Source organism: Talpa occidentalis, unplaced genomic scaffold (assembly GCF_014898055.3).
Source record: "Talpa occidentalis isolate TD23 unplaced genomic scaffold, MPIMG_talOcc4v2.1 talOcc4.12, whole genome shotgun sequence".
NCBI classification, from domain to species: domain Eukaryota; kingdom Metazoa; phylum Chordata; class Mammalia; order Eulipotyphla; family Talpidae; genus Talpa; species Talpa occidentalis.
This window is the reverse complement of record NW_023601212.1, coordinates 94,399,955-94,423,528: the sequence shown is the minus strand read 5'-3', so window position 1 is coordinate 94,423,528 and position 23,574 is coordinate 94,399,955. Positions and strand designations below refer to the sequence as shown.

At 52.5% G+C, this 23,574-nt stretch overlaps 2 protein-coding genes and 1 long non-coding RNA gene across 8 annotated transcripts in view; 2 read left to right on the top strand and 1 right to left on the bottom strand.

The window, feature by feature from the left end:
* BMERB1 (bMERB domain containing 1) overlaps window positions 1-10,744 on the top strand; it is a 79,092-nt gene extending 68,348 nt beyond the window's left edge. The window contains exons 3-6 of the mRNA XM_037504564.2: window positions 6,488-6,561; window positions 7,127-7,241; window positions 8,809-8,891; window positions 10,486-10,744. Coding sequence (XP_037360461.1) covers window positions 6,488-6,561; window positions 7,127-7,241; window positions 8,809-8,891; window positions 10,486-10,598 — 385 coding nt within the window. The 3' untranslated portion in view covers window positions 10,599-10,744. The remainder of the gene's footprint in view (window positions 1-6,487; window positions 6,562-7,126; window positions 7,242-8,808; window positions 8,892-10,485) is intronic.
* Window positions 10,745-15,237: 4,493 nt separating this feature from the next.
* LOC119240197 (uncharacterized) lies at window positions 15,238-17,678 on the top strand. Its single transcript, XR_005124103.2, has 3 exons — window positions 15,238-15,766; window positions 15,851-17,128; window positions 17,473-17,678. It is a non-coding gene; the product is annotated as an uncharacterized LOC119240197 (long non-coding RNA).
* A 1,361-nt stretch (window positions 17,679-19,039) lies between these two features.
* The window catches only part of MARF1 (meiosis regulator and mRNA stability factor 1), a 36,223-nt gene continuing 31,688 nt past the window's right edge, over window positions 19,040-23,574 (bottom strand). For all 6 annotated transcript variants that reach the window (XM_037507558.2, XM_037507559.2, XM_037507561.2 and 3 more), the window contains one exon: window positions 19,040-21,629. In XM_037507558.2, the coding sequence (XP_037363455.1) occupies window positions 21,385-21,629 (245 nt within the window). In that variant the 3' untranslated portion in view covers window positions 19,040-21,384. The remainder of the gene's footprint in view (window positions 21,630-23,574) is intronic.

Genomic DNA, 23,574 nt, shown 5'->3' with positions numbered 1-23,574 from the left:
TATTTTTTTGCTGTTGCAAATAAGACTATATCACACATCATCATAGCTAGATATCAATGGTGTCTTTTAATCATCGCCAGAGGATGAAAGCCTGAGAATCGAACCAATGGACTAAAGAGTTCAATGTTCTAAGGCTCTTGGTATATGTTTCCAAATCCCCAGTTATCGATTCTTGTCTACCCACTGGCCATACTTGGTACATCTCCCTGGCCATTCTTGCTGTCTTCTCAAGCCCCCACCTCCCTGGGACCTTGTCAACAGAGAGCTCTCCAGCAGGGATGCACAGGGCTACGGTGAGGCACCACCCCATCATTCTAACTATTGCATCCTAGGAAGGCTCCCTCCATTCCAGCACAGATGCACAGGACAGGGCGCAGACCTCACATGGTCAGCCTGATGAGCTTTTTGTGTCAGTCATGTTCTTTGAATCAAAAGCAACTCCATCCAGAAATCCCCTGGAGGAGAGCCGAGAATATCATGATTGAGGGAGGTGACATTCTCTGAGGAACGGAGAGTCACATCCAGGAATGAGGTCCTGGTGACAAGCTGGGAGAAGCTAGTTGGTGCATAGACCACACATGGCCCATGGGGAGTAGCCAGGAGCTGGGCCGCTGCCAGGGGTCCCAAAGGTGTCAGCTGCATCGATAGGTCATCTCATCCCTTGGTCCCAGCACAATGCCGAGAAGTGGCCAGGCGAGGGCCTCCCTGGAAATTTCTCCACACTTCGTCTTCCCCAGGGGCTGCACTTAAACTCTTGAATCCAGTGAGTGCTAAGCCAATGCATCATCCATCTCCTCGGCTCCGTCTGGCTTGAGGAAATTGAAACAACAGAGGAAAGTGAGACTCATCCATTGACGCAGGAATGTTGGCTGCGGTTTTCAGGGGCGTCTGTCAGCTGACAGCCTCAGCTCTTTAGCCAGGGCAGAGGGTGGATAGAAGTAGCCTTTCCTGCTCACCCACCTTGTGTGCGCTGAGCCCTGGGCAGCCTGCCCCGTGCCACCCTGTGCATCTGCACTGCTCCTCCTCCGTGGTGAGGCAGAGACCAAAGACGAGCAGGGCGACGCTCGTCTGGTGGGGTAAACAGTGGAGCTGGGGCCCTGCTCAGCTCAGGCTGGTCGACAGCATGTGGCCCCTCTCTGTGCTGGCAGAACAGGCTCCAGTCATCCCAGAAGCCCCCAATTTGCACATGAGCAAACCGAGATCTGGGCAGGGGATGGCCTCGCCCAAAGCCGTCACAGTGTCATAGGAAACGTATTGCTCTTCGCCCCAGTTGCTGACACAGGGCTCCCAAAACTCTCGGAATTTCCCGGCTGACGGGGTCCTAGTTGAGCTGTTGCTCTTCTATTTTGGTCTTTGGTCCTGGCTCCCTGGTTCTAAGGCCCCAGGAATGTCCTGCGTGAAAAGCATCTCCTGTGTGCAAATGAGATGGATGTCTTGTGGCTGGGCCCCTGGGCAGCTGCACAACGGGGACCAGAAAGACCAAGCACAACTGGAAGCTTGGAACTTTCACTCCCTTTGTCCCCCACATAAAGGATGTTACGCTTAGAACTTTCACCGCCTTTGTCCACCACATCCATGGAAGTAGCATGGAAGCCCTTCCCCAAATCGGGGCCTGTGTACATCTTCATCGGGATCCTTCGTAACATCCTTTATCATAAACTAGTAAATGCAAGTAAATGTTTCCTTGAGCTTTTGAGCAGTCCTAGCAAATTATTAAACCTGAGGAGGGGGTCAACAGCCCCTCCTTACAGCCAACTGGTTGGAAGTGTAGGTGGCCCCGACTTGCAACTGGCACCTGAAGTGGGGAGCAGTCTTGTGGGGCTGAGACTTAGCCTGTGGGGTCTGCACTAACTCTGGGCAGTAGGTATTAGAATTGACTTAAATTAGAGCATGCCCGCTTGGTGTGTCCACCAAGAACTAGAGAAGTCTGGGGTGTCTAGAGAAAGTTTTTCTTTTCATCAGAGAGGAGGTTTGCAGTGGGACCTGGACTCAGTCCCAGGCTCTGCATCCTAGGCCAGGGCGCCCTCTTAGACCAGCCTGACCTTTTCCCATCCTTGTCAACAAGCCCACCGCACCCACAGCTTATAAAAGAAGGAGCCAAGTAAATATCATTTTTAAAAGTCAACCCTTTCCTCTGGTAACTGCTTCTGCTTCACATCTTGGTCCCTGCTGGATTTCCATTAGACTCCAGACCATGTCATTTTCAAAGACATTTTGTAAAGCAGAACACTATTATCCTGACAGAGACACATCACACATCATGACCAATTTTCCTCATCACCCCATCATGGAAAAACTGGGATGCAAGATAACTCGGCTGGCTCTTCTCCTTCCGGCATTAATCAGATTCCCGGAGGTGACATCTCTCTCCGGTACCGGCTGGCAGCGGCCAAGTCTGATTTCCAGGCTTCAGACTAATCATGCGGAGAACTGGGTTAATGTGACTTATGCAAAGTTCCAGCCAAGCTTCAAAAGTGCTTTGCATGAAATATTTAAATGTTTCTTGAACAACATGATTTAATGACATTGGATCATTATCAGGGGGTGGCACCGGCAATGAGCAAGGCCTATTATGTATGGTTTGAGCCTATTTTATTTGCTAGGCACATCCACATGCATTATCAATGAAGATGTCTCCAGCTGCAAGTAACAGAACATCTGACTGGCAGTGTCTGAAATCTAGGGTGACCAGCCATCCTGGTTTCCTGGAAGTCAGAGGTTTCCTAGGACTTGGGACTTCAGTGCCAGTCCTGGCACCATCCCAGGCAAACCTGGACACTCTACTTAAATTATATAGAGAATCTAAGATGCAGATCTGGTGTAGCTGTAGATGGTCTGAGAGCCAGCTCGTGATGTCCTCCAGGGTCAGGTTCTTCTCACCCCCCTGCAGGGAGGGGCCTCAGGACCATGAAGGGATCACACCCAAGATCAACCATCTTGCCCTTGAGCAGGCTTCCTTTCACATCTCCTTGGCCCCAAGTGGATCTTGCAGTGACCGCTGGCTGCAGGGAGTTCGGAAAATTGTGTGGCAAAGGCAAATGTGATGATCGTGACTGGTGCTGTGGATTAAGTGACCCCATGTGATGGCATTAAAAGGTGGGTACTCTGGGAGAGTGGAGGACTCGTGAATGGGACCCATGTCTTGTGAAAGAGATAATCTGTTTTTTTAAAAATTTATTTTATTTATTTATGCATACAAGAACTGGGGTGTAGGCCAGAGGTGTGGGGGGGATGAGAGGATTCACCAGAGACAGATTGGGGAATAGAAAAGGCAGATCTACTGAAATACACTGCTGAGGGGAGCAGCGGGCGAGTCAGGAGAGGTCTGCTGCGCCATGTGGGTAGCTCCCTGGCCAGGGATCAAACTCGTGCTGCAGAGGCTGTGGATAGCTTGATAGCGCTGAGACTTTAACCCCTGCACCATCAGGGAGGCCAAGAGATGATCTCTTTCTCTGCCACGTGACCATGCAGCGGGCCGCCTTCTTGCTGTCGACTGTGAACCAGGATGAAGGCCCTCTCCGGGCCCCTCCATCTCCCAGAGAACAAAATCCTGGCTTTTAGTTAGGGGGATCTCTGAGGGGCAGCTTGGGGTCGGGTGCGAACTCCTTTCCCGGGAGGATGCTCAGAGACCCCGCAGGCTTGGGTGCTGCCAGCTGGGTTTCCACGTAGAATTGTTCGGGAACTGAGGGCCCTTGTTTGGGTGGTGTGTGGACGAGGCAGAGAAGAGGGAAGCTGGCAGCAAGAGAGAAATGCCAGGAGAATAATGTTTTCTGATAGGGCTTCTGTGGAGTGCTGCAGCTTTCTGGGGTGGGGGGTGGGTTGTCGGAAGCGCCCCACCGAGCTGAGTGCCCTTCAGAGAGGAGGGCCTGGCCGCCTCACCGGGTCTGTGGCAGGAAGTCCTGGTATGAAGCGCTATGGCCTGGGCGCTCGCCAGCCAGGGTGCTCGCCAGCCAGGGTTATGCACCTTTTTACATTCCTTCTTCTTACTTTCGTGTCTTCCAAAACTTCCACAGTGACAGGGGCCTCTTCTACAGTCAGGTAGGAATGTTTCAGAACTTTTATAGAGCAGAATGTAATCAATTGGAATTTTATTTTAAGGTTGAACATGTTCACATCAATTTCTCTTTTCCTCGTGCTCCCTGCTTCTCTCTGACAGTTACTAACATTCTGTTCATATATTAACAGAAACCACTTACTGAGCCTCCCAGGCCTGTGCTCAGTCTTGATGTGGCCAGAAAGTGGTGCCGTTACCACGACCACTTTAAAGACGCAGAAAGCAAGTCTCAGAAGTTAAGCCACTGGCTTCTGGCCCCTTCGAAATGAACTGTTTGGGGTCCAAATTCCTGCTTCTAGCCACTCTCTATCTCTCTTTTATTTCTTTGCCATCTTGTTCCTCAAAAATGATCACTGAGGTACCTCTGTCACCTATATGGTTATAACCTAAGATTTCTCAATTTCAGCACGTCAGATACTGCAGGCTAAATGATTTCCTGTTGAGAGAGATTGTCCTGTGCACACAGGGTGCTTAGCAGCATCCCTGGGCTCTCCCCACCAGATGCTAGTAACAAACCTCCCTACACACACACACACACACACACACACACACACACACACACACACACATAGTTATAACAACCAAATACATCCCCAGGCATCACCAAATGTCCCCAGGGACTGACATCGCCCTCACTGAGACCCACCGAGGTTGGCCAGCCTCTGTGCTCTTTGGAAGAGGATTCTGGAGCCCCTCCAGTAGAATGAAGGCCAATAGGAGCCCACGGGAACATTGTGCCCTCCTGGCACGTCCCCCCAGGCTCATTGGAGGCAGCTGCCACCTGCTAGGACATTCCTGGGCAGGGCTGGAAACGTGTCGGGCACACTCTGGCAGCGGGAGGTGCAGGCTGCCGCAGCAGGAGGGTCCTACTGCTTGTCCTGACTGCCGTGGTGCTGGGACTGGAGGGGTAATGTGGGTTGGTTTTGACCAGCAAAGGCAGGGAGGTGACGCTAATGAAAGGAGGCCTCAGATCAGGGTCTTGATGAAATAGACCCGGATGAGTGTCCTGCGCTCTCCAGCTGTGTGGACTAGTAAAGTCCTCTGAGACTATCCCTGCTCCCTCTGTTTTTTCCTGGGATGTTTTTTCAGAAGCAAATAGGAGAATGTGTCCAAACTACTCACTCCATCCCTGGCAGCCCCTGTGTCACTCCCCTTCACAGAGCCCAATGGGCTGCTGTCCTGTGTTTACCTTCTGTCCCCACCTCTGAAGTATCAGCTCAGGAGGGACTTGTTCTCACTGCTGCATTCTCAGAGCCTGGCAGTAGCAGACATAGTTAGAGCTCCATAAAAACATGCAGAATGAAAGTGTGCACACACACACACACAAACACACTGAGAAGTGATCTAAAAACAACAGCCATAGATGTGTCAAGCCCTTTGTACTCAGTAGCTCTCTTTCTGAGAATCTAGAGATCCCTCCTCAAATAATCCAACTTGAAAGGAAAAGCCTTGTGTGACTATGAATCGATGTTCCTCCTACAGTGGCCAATACAGCACAGGTGTACAAGGCAAGGGCATAATTCAAATCATCCCGATAAATCTACCTGATAGAATTCCAGGCAGTCATTACACATATTTCCAGTAAGATGAGGGACTATTGTAGCACACACATGCAAAAACCATAATGTGCGATGCACGTTCCGCAAATTAATGCACTGATTACAGGAGTGAGCACCCTACCCCTCTAGGGGAATTTGGAAAATCCTGCTATAGTGCAAGTGTTCCTATTACTTGACCCAGTAGCTACATTTCTGGAGATTAATCTTCCTAGGGACTTATTTATTTCTATGAATTTATCTTAGAAAAATGTATCAGGCAACACCCAAACATCAATTAATACAGGAATAGTTAAATCACTGAAAAATCAATGTAGTGGTATACTACGCAGTCATTAAAAATGAAACTTGTATGTACTTACTGCATGGAATGCTCAAGAAATATTAAGTTTTTAAAAAATTGCAAAATGTTTTTGTACCATGACAATGATGTCCTATGTGGTACTATAATCATTAATGTTTAAAAAAAAAATCTGGAGGCGTATATACCTAAGTGTTGATAATGGTTATTTCTAAAGGAGAGCAGGAGATTTTCCCTATGTTGAGGATTTCGATAATGCTTAAAATGTTAACACAGCAGAAAAAAGGAAACACTGGTCCTAAGACATGAACTCAGTAGCATATGCTAACAAAAGCCAGGCACAGAAGATGGAAGGAGCTGTGATTTACAGTGGCTGATCACTTCCCAGATGTGTGATAATGGACAGTTTTTTTTTTTCTTTCTTCTTTTGGGGGAAAACATCTATCAAGAGTATGTGTCACCTTTACAAAGGTGTCCCTGTCTACCAGCCCTCTTTGTTTAAACCAGGGTGGGATGTGAGGGTGTAGAATGTTCTGTCAACATAACCTGTTGTGCTGTGCTGGCCTGTGTCCCCAGGATGGATGACATCCAGCTTTGTAATGCCATCATGGACCTGAAGCAGGAGCTGCAGAACTTGGTCGCCATCCCAGGTAACCACGGGGGAGTCCATCCCAAAAAGCCCTCACCTGCCTTATCCTCACCTCTTAGATCTGGAAGACAGAGTTCATCTCTTCTCCTAGCCCAGTCACAGTCTTGCAATGCAGGGCTCCCTGATCATGTGCTAGAATACACTTCCACACCCGGCAGGCCCAAGTTCAAGTCCTCATATCCAGCCCCTTGTTCTTTCCTTAGTTTTCTCTTTGGCCTTCTAGCCCTTGGCATTTAGACCGGGGCTGATGGCAGCAGCAGGAGTGATTTACACCTGACAAATTGGTTGGCTTTCACAGGGAGTAATTCCCCACCCAGCACCTCACCTCAGCCCCCTCACCTCTGCCTCCCCCAGGACCCCTGACTTCATCAATACTGCAGACTGAGTGTCCACGGGGCGGAGCGCTGTGCTGAGAGGTTTACCAACCTCCCTGCACTTGAGCTTCACAAATCTGAAGGGTCAAGTTGCTACTCAGGTTCAGCAGAGCCGCTTCCAACCCCAGCCTTCAGAGCGCTCTCAACAGTTAACACTCAATGGTTTCCTTGCTGATGCCTTCTTGTTCCCAGAAAAAGAGAAAACCAAGCTGCAGAAACAGCGAGAGGATGAGTTAATCCAGAAGATCCACAAACTGGTGCAGAAGAGGGACTTCCTGGTGGACGATGCCGAGGTGGAGCGGCTGCGGTGAGTGGGCTGTGGGCCCAAGCCCTGTGCTCCCAACCACCTCCTGCTCCTGGGGGGGCTGAGCCGCACCTACCTGGGGTGGCCTCGGCAGAGGCCCCCAAACACTGGTTCCAGAGGAAGCCCCGCTGTCTGGCCTGAGGACCATTTCCCGTTCAAGAGAAATGCAAACCCATTTCCAAAAAGTCTTGCAAAAGCCAGTGGGTCTTAAGTGACTGTCCTTTGAGGAGGTGACCAGTGAGGAGTAACAGCACATAACACACACTCTTCCCCTCGCATTCTCCCAACTCACTGAAGCAACGTCTAGAAACTTCTATCACTTTCGACAGAAACCCTGTCCCCTGTACTGACTTGTTTCCTTGCCTGCCAGCTTTGCTCTGTCCTTTGCTTCGGTGCCCTTTGGACCATTTGGGTAAGATGCCACCTTGCCTGGGACAACCTGGTCCTGGGGCCATGGTGCACCTGCAGGCTCTTAAGGAGGCAGGCAGGAAAGATGTGAATGGTGATTCTTGAATATTTTTGTCCTGCAGCAAAGCTTTTGGGGATCTCCATAAAGAGAGAGGTTCATGAGGCCTCTTCCAACCCAGAGGACAACTTTTGCTTTATTCTCTGGGTCCCTCTAGCTCCTCTGAGGGTCCTGGATGCACCTTGCCTCATTTAGTCAGGCTGGGCATTAACATTGCTCTTGGTGACCCTTGGAAGAGCTGGGGTGACTTGCTCTCCGAGACCTGCCACATGGCTTACAGGAACACGAGTGTCAGGCGACTTAGAGGTACGGCACCAGGGGAGGTATTGCCCCACTCAGTGAACCTGGCAATTGAGCCTGCGTCCTGTAATATCCCTGCTAATGCTCTGGTCGCCCTAAACCCAGATAGGCACTTAATCCATCCTTGATGTGCATCTCTGCTTCCAAACAGGCTCGTAAACCACAACATACACACTTCACCCACATATAACACTCACCTTCACACAACACTCATCAACATGCACAAATCATCCATACATAACCCACATCAACATGCATGGCACCCATACAAGCACCAACACACATGACCCACATACACATAACACAACCCCCACACCCCCAACATGCCATGCAGGCACCATTCACATATAACATGTCACACTACATGAACCAGCCACACAGAACACACAGTATACACATGCTTTCTGTCCATAACACATGCCAACATACGGCACCCACATATAGCACACAACATACATGTACCTCCCGCATAGAACACATATGAACATAGGTGTACCAACACTCATAGCCCACCCCAATCACACATAACACAGCAACTTATATAGGCATTACACGTAACAAAACATGCAGACTCTGTGCATACTATGCATCAACACTCATGCATCATCCATGCAAAACACACACCATGCACTCACCACATGTAACAACACACATGCCAACCACACATAACACACAACAGCATAAACACACCATCCACAAAGCCTGACATGTGGTCCCACACATTTGCTCCCTGCCTCGTTCCCCCAGTGCCTTGCTGTCTGCCTTCCTGACTGTGCTTTCTTCTCTTCGCGTCTGTCTTCACAGCGAGCAAGAAGAAGACAAAGAAATGGCTGATTTCTTGAGACTCAAGTTAAAACCTCTAGATAAAGTATCCAAACCTCCAGCCAGTGAGTGCATATATTATTCCTTCTCTTCTCCCCTTTCCAGAGCAAAGGACATTTAAAAGCGGGAGCCACAGGAGATATAACAAAATGCTTTCTAGAGACCAAACATGAGCACAGCACGGCAGCCGCCAGGGCCGGCTTCGTGGACAGTGTGCCGTGCTGGGGCCCGGCCTGGAAGGGCATTGCGCTTGCTTTTACCTTCTGCTGTTGTCTTGGAATCCTTTATAACCAAGCAAGGGACCCTGCGTTTTCATTCTGCGCTGGGTTCTGTAAACTACGTCGCTGGTTCTGGTGCCACCGCTACTTGCTAACCACACAGTCTGGTGCAATTCCTAGAAGGAGCTGAGCGGCTACGAAAGCCAGAAAGTGGGGGCTGAGACTCAGGGGCCTCTGGCCTCTGTTGAAGTTGGAATTTCTGGAGGAGTAGAGCCAAAAATATGTTTCTCAGAATAGTAGCCTCATAAGGTACTCAGAGCGAAAAGGGTTCAGTGTGAGATAACTTTGGGAAAGGCTGTGCATTTGACCCTCTGTTTGGAGGGTCCCGGGGTTCATCAGCACATTACAGTGAGCGTGTGCTATGAAGGAAGCTGTCCTGCCGGCAGCGAGGTGACCCAGAAGCCTACCTTCAGCTGTAAGAATTGGATGCCCCATTCAAATTGCCTGACTTGTTGGAAGAAAAGCATCAAGAACGAGGCTTTAGGGAGCAGACGCTATAAGAGCAACCTCACTTCCATATAGTATTTATGTCCTTCTTTGCATTTCCCTGGGGGCCAGAATTCCAGAACCATTGCTTAACAGCAGCCAGGTAATGCCACAGATTCTCTCTCCTGGAATCTAAATATATAAATCTTAGGGAGAGGTTCCAACAGGGACTTCTTGAACCATCCTTCCTCCTCATTGGCCCTTTGCTGTCACCAGGAGACCAGAGGCTGCGATTGGCCAGATCTGTGTCACAGGCCTACTCCTGTCGCCACAGGGTGCAGCTGTTTCAGTGGAAAAGGAGTAGAAATCTTGCTAGAAAGACAAAACCCCAAGCTGCCATCACCTTCTGCAAATTCAGTTTTCCCTGATCCTCCAGTAGCATCCTGGGAAATGGTTGTAGGTTGTGAGCAGATAAAGAAAGAGAGGGTCACAGTCCCTTCTAGAGGCCCCTCAAATCTCAAGGCACAGCAATGCAGTGGATTCTCTTCCATGAAAGGCAAATTAGAAAGCCCCCACCTCCCAGCGAAGGGAAGGAACAGGGAAGCTCGCGGTTGATACTGGTGACTTGAACCAAACTTCCCATTTATCATGCCCCACATACTTGAATGCCAGCCCCCTGCTCAGCTTGGCAGCTACCGTGGCAGGTAGGACTGTACAGAGGGCCAGAGGGTGCGGTTGGAAGCTAAAGACTGAATATCTGAGGCCCCCTGGGAGGTGGGAACAATGACCAGACCATAGAGAGCCCATAGCAGCCCCACCCTCCCTGATCTGGGAAGCCGGAGCAAGGCCTGGCCAGGGTGCGGGAAAGACGGGGGCTGCAGGTGGCTAGGACACGCCTCACCTCACCGAGCCTCTCTCCATCTCCCCCTCCCTCTGTGCTCCTCCCTTGCTGCAGGCTCCCGAGCAGAGAAGAAAGCAGAGCCCCCACCTAGCAAACCCACAGTGGCCAAGACCGGGCTGGCGCTCATCAAGGACTGCTGCGGGGCCACCCAATGCAGCATCATGTAGCCCGCCCCCTGACGTGGGGTGCCCCCAAGGCCATGGGGACGCCCCCCTCCCACCCTCTTGTCTTCATAGCCCCCATTTCACTGGGGCTCAGGAGCTCGCCCAGGCAGAAGGGGTGGAAGTGAGCCCGTGACTGGCGCCGGGGCCCTGTACAGAGTGTAGCAGTAGGGAGTCCCTCCCCGTCGCATGGCCCTCCCTGTCGCATGCCGAACCCAGGAGTCCGTCTCACGTCTAGCCAACCGCCAGGAAAGGTCCTCCCTCAAAAAGTATCTCTCCACTTCTCTCTAGCTGTGTGTACCCCACGTGCGAATGAACTGGGAGAGGGGCATGATCCCCAGGGGTGTGTAGTTGTGACTTTCAACGACCTAGCACCACGGTGGACACAGCCCCCATCACCTCCTAGCTCTGCTGTCAGTTCCGCCCCCAGTGAGCTCAGCTCCGGCCCCCGTCTGTCTTCTCCCTGGGGCCGTACCCTGGAGGGCCCCCCCACACTGCCCGTGCCTCTTGGAGACACAGAGGACCCGTCCTTAGAGACTGAGCTCTTTGTGGTGTCCAGGTCACGCTTCCGGCTTCCTGTGCTGGCGGGGTTCACATGGGGAGCTCTTCCTTCCCTTGCTATGTCTGCCTCTGGGGTGCTGAGCGGAGAGGGGGTGGGGGCTGGAGCACCCCTAGGCTCAGAGGAGGGAGCAGAAGGCTGGAGGCACGGGGACCCTCAGCGGACGCTGCACTCTCCTCCCGCCGGGCACTCACCAGCCGAACACAGACTCCAAACCACAGCCCACTGCGGAGGCGGGAGCGCCCGGCCCAAGCGCGTCCCGTCACCGGGGTGACCTCACCAGCTACCACCTCCACCCGTGTGACTCGATGTCCATTTGCTACAGCCAGCCCGGCACGGCCCCTGTGACCTCTATGTCCCTGTGTGTGTCGTGACCGGCCTCGTAGTTAGTAACTCGAGATCCGCTGATGTGCGATCACCCATCGGAGAAAATAAAAGTGGAAACCGCGTTCATGGCCTTTTTACAGTTTTACCTTTCTCTTGACTCTGGAAGTCATCCATGTACACAGTAAATCATTGAAGCAGTAGAGACGGTACAAAGAAGTTTTTTTTATTTTTTTCCCCCTTCGTCCTCATCATTCCTCCAACTGGAGATCATGCTGATGTTTGGGCTTATTTCCCTTCTCTTTTTTTTTTTTCAATGCATTTCTCGCCACGATTGGCATCACCTTGGACTGTTTCATAACCATCATTGTAGCGGCCCTTCTCCTGCATCAGGAAAGGCTCTTCAGAAACATTCAACACTCGTAAATATTCATTCACAACGGCTGCTTGTGTCCATCTGGCGGACACGGGAGCTTTATCTGACCCTTTCCTCACTGTCCACACTAGATTTCATTTCAGTTTCTGGGTTTTCCTTAAGATAAACTTCTAGGAGTGGAATCTCTGGGCCATTCATGGATCCCGTTTTCCAGAATATTGGTGAGTCAACCATTAATCTGATTGCCAAGTCACGCAGCTTTGCAGTTGACATAGTATCTCTGGGTGAGGACCAGGGTCTCAGCTCTTGGCCTCTCCTGGTGGCCAGAGCCGCTGCCTGCTCAGAGGAGTCTGTGCGTCCAGACCTGGGCCTCACTCCACTCCCTGCCACCCTGAAGCTGAAGAGGCCCCCTTGGGCCACTGCCGGGGCCACCATGCTGCCTCAGGGACACCTGTTCCCCTCACTGCCCTAGACCGGGTGTGAGAGTGGACTGTAGCCCCCCAGAGACAACCAGGGAGGCTGCAAATTACATCAAGGTGTCCTCTCAGGGGGCTGCAGGCCAGAGGTCTGAATTCAGGTTGGCAGGCTGGGCCCCTCGGAGGGCTCTCAGGAAGATTCCTTCCTTGCCTCCTCTGGATCCTGGGCTCCTGCCAGTCCTGGCTTACCCGGCCCCAATCCCTACTTCCCTCTCCATGTCGCCTTCTCCTCCATATGTGTACCTGCATCCTCTCCTCCTCTTTGAAGCACCTCAGTCCTTAGAAGCACCCTAAACCTATGCTGAGCTCCTCGCAAGCCTTGCTTTCATTGCTTCCACAAAGACCACACTTTGTTTTAATACTTTTTATTTATTCATTTTTTTTTTTGCATACAAGAACTGGGGTGTAGGGCAAAGGTGGGGGGAGTGAGAGGATTCACCAGAACAGAATGGGGAGCAGAACAGGTGGATCTACTGAAACGCGCTGCTGAGGGGAGCAGTGGGGAGACAGGAGAGGTCTGCTGTGCCAGGTCTGCTCCCTGGCCAGGTATCGAACTCGTGCCACAGTGGCTGCAGATAGCTTCACAGCGCTGAGACTTAACCCCTAGGCCACCAGGGAGGCCCAAAGACCCGACTTTGAAATAAGGTCACATTCTGAGGTTGCAAGCAGACATGAATTTGGGGCTGAGGGGACATGATAGAGGCCCTTCCTACTCTGGCAATAAACTCTCAGGCTGGAAAGGATCCCCCACTCTCCCTGGCCTGGAGGAAATGTGGGTCTGCGGGGCCTGACCTGAGATCAATTAAAGAGCAGTCACTCACCGATCCAACCAGCAGAAGGAGATCGAAATTCTCATTAAAATCCCGCCTCCAGTGTGGCCGCTGAGCCCTGGGGTGGACCTAACTCATGTTCTTGCTGTTCCTATTGATTTTTTCCAAGCCAGAAAATGCCATTTATTTAGGTTTTCACAGAAGAAAGTAATCGCTCAAGATGCTCCGGAATCACTAGGGTTGCCTGTCAAGCTGGTGAACCCTGCAGACCTCAGGGCCCTCACACCCAGACTCCGGACCCGCTCCTGGAGCCAACTGGCAGGAGAGTAACCGGCATAACGGTCACTGAGAGCTTACTTGCTGTGTGCTGTCACGCAGGCACTCTTGTCTGTTCCTCACAGCAGCCCCACCAGGTCCAGGATTCCATCCTGTCGCTGGGCTCCACGACGCCACCTGTCCCTGGAGCAGTGTCCTAGGGGGGCCTCAGCCCTGGTGCCCAGCTTGGGCTCCCAGGGTAACAATCCCACTGTTGCGACTAAGTCCCAGAGTGGAGTGTCCCAGGCCTGGCCAGGGTCACTTGCTGGGCCAGAGGGGTGCGGGCCTCTGCTTAGCTAAGCTGGGGTCCAAAGTTCGGCCCTGCGGCCAGGGGAGGGGGTCAACCCGGTTGTGCAGGACGGGGACAGGCTGGAGGCTGGGAAGCTAGAGCCTGAGAGCAGGCTTTCTGAGCGGGGCAGGTGTCTGCGAGGTCACCCGCCAGTGCACCCGAGCCAGGTCAGAACCAGGGCGCCGGTGTGCGTCCATGCTGCCCGCCTCCACTCTCTCTCTGGCATCCAGCCCGGCCCCACCACAGCCCCAGTCTGGAAGGGTGGAGCCAGTGCCCCACGCCCCTGGCGTGCTCTTGATGCCCTTTACCCAGGGACTGTTCTGATTCAAACAGCAACCGTTTACCCACAAGAACCACAAGCTGCGTGTTCGGAAGGGAAGAAGCTCCCAGGAGGCCCCGGCCCGGCCACTTCCTGTCCTCGCTGCCCCACACTCCAGCCTCGGTCTCCAGAGAGGCCCAGGAGCGAGCCCGCGAAACCCTGTGAAGATAACTTTTTATTTTGAAGCCACTTTGAACTTGCAGAGGAGTTGTCTTTCAAATCGTACAAAGAGCGCCCCCGCCACGTCTTCCCTTTGACTCTGGCCGCTGGTGGCCACTGTTTCATCAGCTTTCTGGGCCCCTTGCTTTGCACGCGTTTGTTCCCAGAATTTTAGGTCCAGACATCATGTCACGTTACCCTTAAATCCTTCAGCATGGGTTCAAGAGCAAGGGTGTTCCCTCTCCTATCACAGAACAGTGTTTGAAGTCTGGTGTTGACGTCTGACCGAGCGCCGCTGTTGCCATCAGGGCTGTTTGTGCCTCCCCACCTTCCAGGGTCTGGCTCAGGGACGAGGGATGCTTCTCGTCTGCTCAGTTTCCTTCTGTCTCCGTCTTTCATCACCTCAAGTTTGAAAGAGCTCAGACTGGTGGTTCCAGCAGACGCCGGTGTTTTTATTGTCGAAGCAATGTTGCATGGCGGTGTTGTGTACATTTCGGGGTTCATTGCTAAGCACCAACACACAAGGTTACTGTCAAGGTCACCACCAGAAGCCGCTTTGACCCAGTTTCCCTGCTTCCCGCTGGAACCATGACTTGGTCTTATCATCTGAAGATGCATTTTTATTCTATTTAGATCATCTAAGACTTTGTTTTCTCTCTGTACCCCACACAGGTGAGTGAAATACTAGGGTGTTTGTCTTTCTCCATGAGAGTCTGCATTTTAAACATGTTCCCCTGGTGTGGAGAGAAACTTCTAGTTTGCTACCTGTGCCTCCCTCTTTTATCTTTGCACAGAACACTTGACTTCACACACCTCTGGTCACTAAAGGCATGTGGGTGTTTCTTCCCTAAGAAATTTCCTTCTCTCCAACCCAGCAGGGTGTCCCATTTAACTCCTATCTGATGTTATGTGCCTGGAGAGAGCTCCAGACCCTCTAGGTTAAGACTCACAAAACTGCCCCCCACTTCAGGTGCCAATCAGAAGTGGCAGGTCCCCAGATGACCCAGCCCTCTTCTATGACATGGTTAAAATTCAGAGGTTGCCATGACCCACCCCGCCTCAGCTTGGAATAATTTGCCAGGGCGGCTCACAGAATCTAGCCTAGTTCCCACCACCCCAGGGGATGTGGTGCAGGGTACAGATGAACAGCCAGGTGAAGAGGGACACAGGGTGAGGCCTTGGAAGGGCCCCATGGACACGGCTCCTGTCCTCACGGAGTTGAGGCGCGTCAGCCTGGAAGTTCTCCAAACCTCTCTGGAGGGAGAGGACTAACCTCCACCCAGGTGCCCACATAGAAGTACCTCATTGCAACAAAAGACAAACTCATGTACTTATCAAATCTCTGACTTAAGAAGCAGGACTCTGGGGGCATCTTCCTGTCTGAGGCCCTGAGTACTGCTGCTATTGAGAGGAGAAAGGGAGAACTTTCTACATCGGGGTCCTGGCACCCAGCTCAGGATCCGGCACCCAATGGGGGTTCAAGCAAGCTCAGCCTTGGGAGCTGTGTGGACCAGGGCTTCCGGCCCAGCTCAACCACGGAGTGACGTGGGCCGAGGCTCACCCTCTCCGGCCTCCCGCTCCCCATCTGTAAGTCTCAGGCAGGAAAAGGGGGTGTCTCAGAGACCCTTGCATCCTGAAGCTTGGTTGCTGACCCCTCTCCTCCCATGCCAGGAGCTGCATGGCTTCGGCTTCCTGTCACTTGCCCACTCGCTCGCCAAACATGTCAGCTCAGCGAAGACGTGCAGCTTGCGCCTTGTCTAGAACTAAAGGAAGTTGGCAAAGGTGATGGGGGCTGGGGGGTCACTCTCTGCTGAAGTTACATTGCACAAGGCTCCCTCTTACTGCATGGCTCCCCCCTCTCCTCATTGTACAGGCCCTCCAGCCTGGAGAGAGCCCCCCTTGATATCTCTATGTACTAAGTTGCAGGCCCTGGGCAGGCAGCTCCCAGCTGGCGGGGCTCAGTGGCACAGCCCAGGAAATGAAAGCGACTGACGGCAGCAAGAACTTGGAAGGTGGGTTCTGCCCGCTTCAAGGCCCCAGATGGGAACACGGCCTGGCCCAGGCTCAATAGCAGCCTGTGAGCCCCTAAGCGGGGCAGCTAAACCGTGTCTGGATTTGTAATCCACAAACTGTGAGGTGACGCTAGTGTGTATTTTAAACTGCTAAAGTAGTAGTAACTGGTTACACAATGATTAGAAAATGAATACCATGAAAATGAAGTCGGGATCCGTGAGCAAACCCCAGCCTCCCGGCTTCGCAGTCTAGGGCAGGAAGGCGGAACGATCCCACATTCAGTGGCGAACTAGTGATAAACAATGTTTCACTCGTTATCAAAGTACCTGAGACTGTGGAAAGGGAAGGAATGTGCCTTGTCTAGGCCGGGGAGAGGGGGTGGGTCAGAGAAAGCTTCCCTGAGAAAACGGTATTTGAGCCAGAGCTGAGTGATGAGGTACAGATAACAAGGGCGAGGAGCAACCTTTCCGGGAGTGTGCCTGGAGCCTTCCCTAGCGCTACACCTGTAGCTCATTCAAGATGCGAAACACCTGTTGTGATTATCCCCATTTGTGAGTGGAGAAGGAGGTACCGAATAGTTCAGAACTGGCCCAAGTCCCAGGACTACCAAGTAAGAGGGGAGCAAGGGGGGAGGTAGGGACGCAAACCCAGGGCTTTACAGTCAGAGCCTGTGCTGCCCAGCCCGCCAGGCACAGGGACGGCAGGCACAAGGCCCCGGGCAGAGGAGAACCAAGAGGCCAAGCAGCTGAAGGGGCTGCTGGGGTGGGAGAGAGGCCGGAGGGCAGGGGCCCGGGGTGGTCCTCAGGGTCCTGCTCAGCGTCCATGTGCAAAACTGACAGGCCTCCCCACATAGGCGGCCAAACAGGGATCCCACCTTAGAGATTTCATCTCCGTTTCTGACCTGAACACATCAGTCCGGGGGCTGGTAACACGAAGGTAGGGAGCCTGCAGCCCGGAGGAGGAATTGTCTGCACGCACCGTGGCACGTCCGGCCAGCAGACGGGCTGAGGGGAGGGAGTGGGAGTGGGGGGGTCTCCCAGGCCAGACCCAGCATCTGTGGCAGAAGGGCCTTCCCTGGCTGTCTGGGGAAGAGGGAAGAGATGTTCCCGGGGCACAGCCTGCCAGTCCTGGCCACCCCGGCCCCCGCCACGCTCCTGGCGGGCTCCCTGCAGTGGAGCAGGAGCCCAGCCTCCGGCCATTTGGCTTCAGCCTGCAGTTGCTTCTCCTCCTTTTCCTCCTTGGAGTCTTAAATTCTCTATCACCAAGTGCTTTCTTCCCAGAAATTGTGGATTCTTCATCTTGCCAAGGAAGGTTCTGGCCCTCAACTTCTGGCTTGGGAGTTGCTAAACCTTGTTTGTCCCGGGCCTCCCCTGGTGGCGCAGCGGTTGAGCGCTGGGCTGCGACGCTGCCCGCAGCCTCTGCAGCGTTTGTTCGATCCCTGGCTGCTCCCCGGCCACCGGAGGAGGGTCCCACATGGCGCTCAGACCTCTCCTGCCGCCCGCTGCTCCCCTCAGCAGTGTACTTCGGTCCTTCTGCCTGCTCTGCTCCCCGCTCTGGCTCTGGTGAATTCTCTCACCCTCCCGCGCTTCTGACTGTACCCAGCGCTTGTATAAATAAATAAATCAATATTTAAAAAAACAAAACAAAAAAAAACCTTGTTTGTCCCACGTACCTGAAAAGTGGGGGATTCCCCTCTTTCCGCTGACTCGGTCCCAAAGGCAACCATATGCCTCATGTGCCAAGCGAGGCTGCCCCCCCAGGGTTGTCTGCCCCCCAGGGTGACAGTTCAACTCTTTTGGGAAAGAGACTTGGCACTCAGCCCTCAAAGTATTAATTCAAATGTGCAAATTGGATCATCTCTCCCCAAAGGCTGGGGAGAGGCTCATGCTGTAATCACATCAGCAGCCTGGAGAGGGGCCAGCTGCTGGCAGAGCTGAAGCGTAGCACTGCAGGACGACAGAAGGTCAAGGAAAGCGCTAGCGGGGCCCACACTGACCGCTGGTTTAGGGGACAGTGACTCAGGGCCCCTCTCCTTCCCCAGCCCCAGAGGCTACTGGGCTTGTCCCAACCCACAGACCAAATGGAAGCTCTAGCAGGTCAGGGCACAGAAGGAAGCGGGGATGCTTCTGGCTGTGGCTCAGTGAAGCAGCTGGAAAGCAGGGAAATCCCTAAGCACACCTGCCTCCCGTAAAGGGCATGGCGGGCAACTGCCCGAGTCAGGTTCCGACCCCAGTAGGGGCCTGGGGGCAGGTCCGCCTTCACTCCGGAAGCTCTTTGCTCTGGATGGAAAGGCCTGAGGAAAGATGTGTTAGTCACCCTGCCCCACTCAAGCGGCCTGGTGGCAGCTCAGATTTACAACAAAACTAGTTTTTTGGATGTTGAGTTTGAAAAAGAAGTGGCACCTCATCAAGAAGCAACGGACCCACAACTTCAAGTCTCTTCCTGATCCTTTCAAGTCCTGCAGGGGGTGGGGCTGGTGGGAATGGGGCCTCGGTGGGGAGGGCCTCTCGGTGGAATCTGTAAGTCTTCTCAAAGGGGCTTCTCCAAAAGACCTGCCTGGCAGCAACCTGGTGAGACCACGGTGGTCTGCAGAATGATGTTTCATGCCCAGGCGTTTCTGCGGCTACTGTCTACTCTCTGCCTGGGGTTATAAGCTGGGAGCAGGCTGGCTCGGTGGGTCCAGGCCAAGAAGGGTCAATTCAGCCTGTGCCAGGGCTGGAAACACCAAGGGAAAAGGGCCCAGAACAGGTCTGACCAATTTGTTCTCCGCCTCCCAGACTCACAGAAGGGGGAGGAGCTGGGCCCCCCCCCAAACGAAAAGATGACAGAAGGTGGTTGGTTCATCATCAATCCGTCCCCCCCTCAACACGCAAAACCACACACCACTCTTGGGAAACTCAGTCAGGTCTTGCTTGTAAAGTTTATTGACAGCTGTTTGGTCCCAACACACAAAACAGCACTTGAACCACAAAAAAGGTGTTCCAACAAAGTAGACAGTCAAAGAAATCCGCCCCCCAAGCCAATCCAAAACAAACAGTGCAAATGGGAAAGGGGTTTTTGGTGATATAACTTCTCCTTTTTTAAACAGATAAATCTAATCTGGTGTATCTTTCCACCCAGAAATAAAGAATTTCATCGTCTTAATTGTCATACATTATTTCCTCACATCATTTAATTAAGCCTCTGGATAAAAAAATAGACCGCGATCGGACCCGCCACGCTGCCTGTCTTCCCACGGCGATGTCAGCACCGCGCCCGCAGCGCCCGGCCGACGGGGACTCCCGGGAAGGGTGCACCACGCTCGCGCGGCAGAAGGACACAACTTCAGGCTCTTTGCCACCCAAAGAAACCGCCCGCTGAGAATATTTCGAGTGACTTGTAATGGTACCTCTCAAAGTCCACCATCCTTTACCTGTGAGCAAAACTAAAGTCCAAGCGTGCAAACTAGGCCTCGTGAAACCTCAGAGTAAGGCGACCGATGTTCTCGACACCCACTTTATTAGAGTGTTTAAAAGCTTCTTTAAAAAAAAAAAATTGCACGTGTGCACGTGTGCAAAAACATTTCACTGCCGGTCACACACTGTCGAGGAAATGCCTCGGAAGGGATCTGCGTGTGCCGTTGGGCGGAGAAGGCCTCTCCGGTGCTGCTCCATCGTGATTGGGGCTGCGGGTGGAGACCTGGGAATCACTGGCTTCATTTAAAAGATTTGGGGAACAAAAATCTGACTTGTAAAAATCTCTCGATAGCCCTTATTTTGTGGCATTTTATCAAAATGCTGGCTATGAAATCAGAGCCCATTTTCTGGCTTTCTAGAAATTACAAAATATAAACATTTCCCCAAAAGAAACCCTCTAACTAATGGAAGACCTCATGCCAACAGCTGCGTTCTGCTCTATGAATGAATCCGCCATTTTGCCCAACAAATACAATCCATTGTAAGTGTCAGGCTTCTCCAGGGGGGGTGAGAGGCCACCCGTCACCGGATGCCTCCGTCACCTCACGGCGAAGGTCATTCCACAGGGCAGTGCTCCCTCAAAGGCTGGCTTTCCCCAAATGCCAATGTCAGACACCACAAAAAAACCCAAACATGCTTCCGACAGCGAGAAGTAGGAGTTAAAACAGACACTATTAAAAGATGCTGAGTTAACACGCGCGCACACACACATCCTCACACATGAAGCTTCCCAGCTCCCGAAGCCAACTTTACAATTACAAAATCAAGGTTAAGCTGTTCAACCTTGGCCTTCACATGTATAGACTGAAGTTCTGTCTCTTCCTAGTGGAAGGAGTATCAACACCGCTCGCTCCTGTTCAAGCACCTCACCCCTCAGTTCTGATTTGTAATTTATGCATTTGATGCATATTTTAGACAATCAGACTCTCTTCCCAACATTGCCTCTCGACACACCATGATGTGTGTGGGAATTCGAATGCTGACTGTAACTTCACGACACCAAGACCACCTTCTTTTCCTTAACCCAACACCTATCAAGCTGGAACGTCACATGAAAGGGAAGCTTAAAACATCCTGGACTTTCTAGAAAGCTCCTCAATGGAACCCCAAAGTGGAAACATTTTAAAACATCTGTGATGAAGCCACATTTGTCAACTACAGACATAGTTAAATAGAAAACAAGGCACACTTACAAGTCACATGAAGCCAGGAGCCTTCCTATCCAACCAGAGAAGACTTCCCCACCCCCTTGCCCCCTCCTCCTTCTGGGTCACTGAACAGGCTTTGCTTCAAAGACAGGTCATGCATTGATTAATACTGCCTGGAACATCGGTGAGCGCAGGCTTCGCGACTATGGTACGCTACAGAGGATGATGCCAGGGACGTGGCCTCATGGCCATCACACCGCTTCCTTCTAGCCGAGTTCTTACCAGCTTCCTTTGCAGGAAACACCATTATATTTCATAATAATGAAGAAAAATTTGGTAAAATATATTAAGGATTCTTTAAAACAAATGCCAGAAGTAGTTGTTTTTGAGTAGTTGTGGAGGGTGAGGAGGAAAGGGAGAAAAATTACAGCTCAAAGCTGTGTTTAATGTAAAAGAAACAAAATATGGAAGACACCCAAGGGTGAAGTGGCTTCTGGGGGTTTCCATTAAAGGCTGTGTTTTTTGAGCCCACTTTTGTGTGCAGAATCAGACAGTGTTTTCCCATCCTAACTCTACTTTCAAACGAGAGTCAAAGCTTGGTTACAGGTGCAAAGGAAAAGTTGGCTGCCAATTTTACTCTATTTTTGGGTTGCTTTTTGGCTGGGCTTTCCACAGGGTCCTTGCTGAGCAGGGACTCTGCGGGTTCTGAGGCGGGGCAGGGCAGCTCTGGGGCGGCTGCTGGGCCGGAAGGTGAGCTGGAATCAGAGGGCAGGTGCTCTTTCTTTATCGGCGCTGGGATTCCAATGTTCTCTCCTTGGTTCAAGATCATAATTTCTGTAAGCACAGAAAAGCAACAGGTTCATTTCTATGACCTGTGAGAAGTACTGGTTCTTTCATATTTTCTTAAAAAAAAGAATAACCTTACCCCCTTCAGCTGTTAAAAAGATGCCATTTTACACAACATGGGTGGAACTGGACGCAAAGGAAAATAAGCCAGAAGGAGAAAGACAAACAGTGGGTGATTTCACCCATAGGTGGGTATAAAGCAGCAAGGCACAGACAAAAGCAAGCCCAGACACACCCCTGGAATCCCACTGCACGGGGTGGGGGCGGTGGACTGTGGTCAAGAACTATTGAGGCTTTGGTGGTGGGCACACACCACTCAAGAGGTGTGGACCTGTACCCCTAAATTACATACAGTGTTGTACACCAACGTTACCTCAACGATAGGTTTTCTGAAAACGCGGATGGAAATCGGTAGCGCCCTAAGCGTCACACCTGTGCACATCCGCTGCGTGGCCAAGAGTGTGTGTCTCCTAAGCCCCAGCCTTACTGAGCTTTGGAGATCTCCCTTCTGGCGTCACTCTATGGGCAGTGACTTAAAAAAAAAATATTTCCCCCTTTGGATGCTCTTTCCCACATTCATTCTGTCAGGTAGTTAAGGGCCCAGGAGCCATATGTGACTGGAAGACGTTCAGCTCAGGGGGGCCTGCGTGGCTGGGAGCCCCTGGGGCCAGGGGGAGACAGCAGGGAGGACTCCGGAGCTAAAATTATCCTGGACACCCCTGGAGTCCCACACAGCCCGGCTTCCTGCTGTGTCTACAGGCTGCTGCTCCTCCGGCTGGGCCTCGGTCAGCGGCTGCTGTGTGCAGGGCTGTGCTGCTGGAAGGAGGAGGGTCACAACACCCACTGTGTCTGTGAGGGGCTCTTGCTCCCAAGGTGCAGAGAAGGTGAGGGTGACAGAGGGGCGCAGAGCCCCAGCTCTCTCCTCAGACTGATGCTGGCCGAGGAGAATGGCAGCAACTGCCCACGCCTTCCCAATTCATCTTTCAGGCCACACGCATGAGGCTGACCTCACGTCCACAAAGCTGACAGCAGGAGAGTTGGTATCAGTCTCCCGCCAACTCCAGCTCCACATCTGGGGTAACACCCCCCCGCCACCCTGCTTTCATCGCAGCTAGTAGCAGTGTCACGTATTTGTCGCCCCATTTCCTACTTTCCAGATAAACAGTGTGGCTCTCTCAGGGGCAGCAGTGCCAAACGCTGCTGGAGCAGACAGGGAGGCAGAGTCCCTGGTGCCCCGCTGGACAGCCGTGCCAGCTGCGTGGGGCAGGCCGACCACAACAGATGGCGAGGACGAGGGCAGGCGGGCCGTGGGCCATCCTCTCAGAGGCTGACGGCAGAAAGACAAGAGGCCTGCGTTCAAATTCTGGCTCCACCACTTCTGAGTCAAGCAGCCCCGGGCTGGGCTTCATCTCTAGTCACCCGGCCTGCAGAACCCTGGTGAGAACTGAATGTGACTGAGTCTGTCAACTTTGAGCACCACGTCGGGCGCCCAGGGAGAGCCACGCAGAGCCCGCAGAGTCGGTGCCCCGCAGTCTGCTCCCCCGGAGTCTGCTCAGGTCACTTCCCAGAGTCCAGGGGCTCGAGACAGATGCCCAGCTCCTCCTGCTCATACCTTCATGAAGCCCCAGAACTTTTAAGTCATTCAACTCTGGGCCAGACCAAAGGCGACCAGTGTTTGGTGGCAGGTGTGCCACCTTACAAAGATGTGGGAGCTCGGGCCCGGGGCTCCCTGCACACTCCTGCGTGGATTCTCCACAACCCAGTCATATCACCCCTCACGACCCACCATCTTCCCCTGCTTGACTGTCCCCAGATTGCCTCAGGCTGTGAACCCAACTCTGCAGGAACTCTGATAGGACCAGAGGACCCTGAGTAATCAGCACAGATAATTTTGTACCCAAAAAGGTACAGCTTCTCCCCACTGCCATCAAGC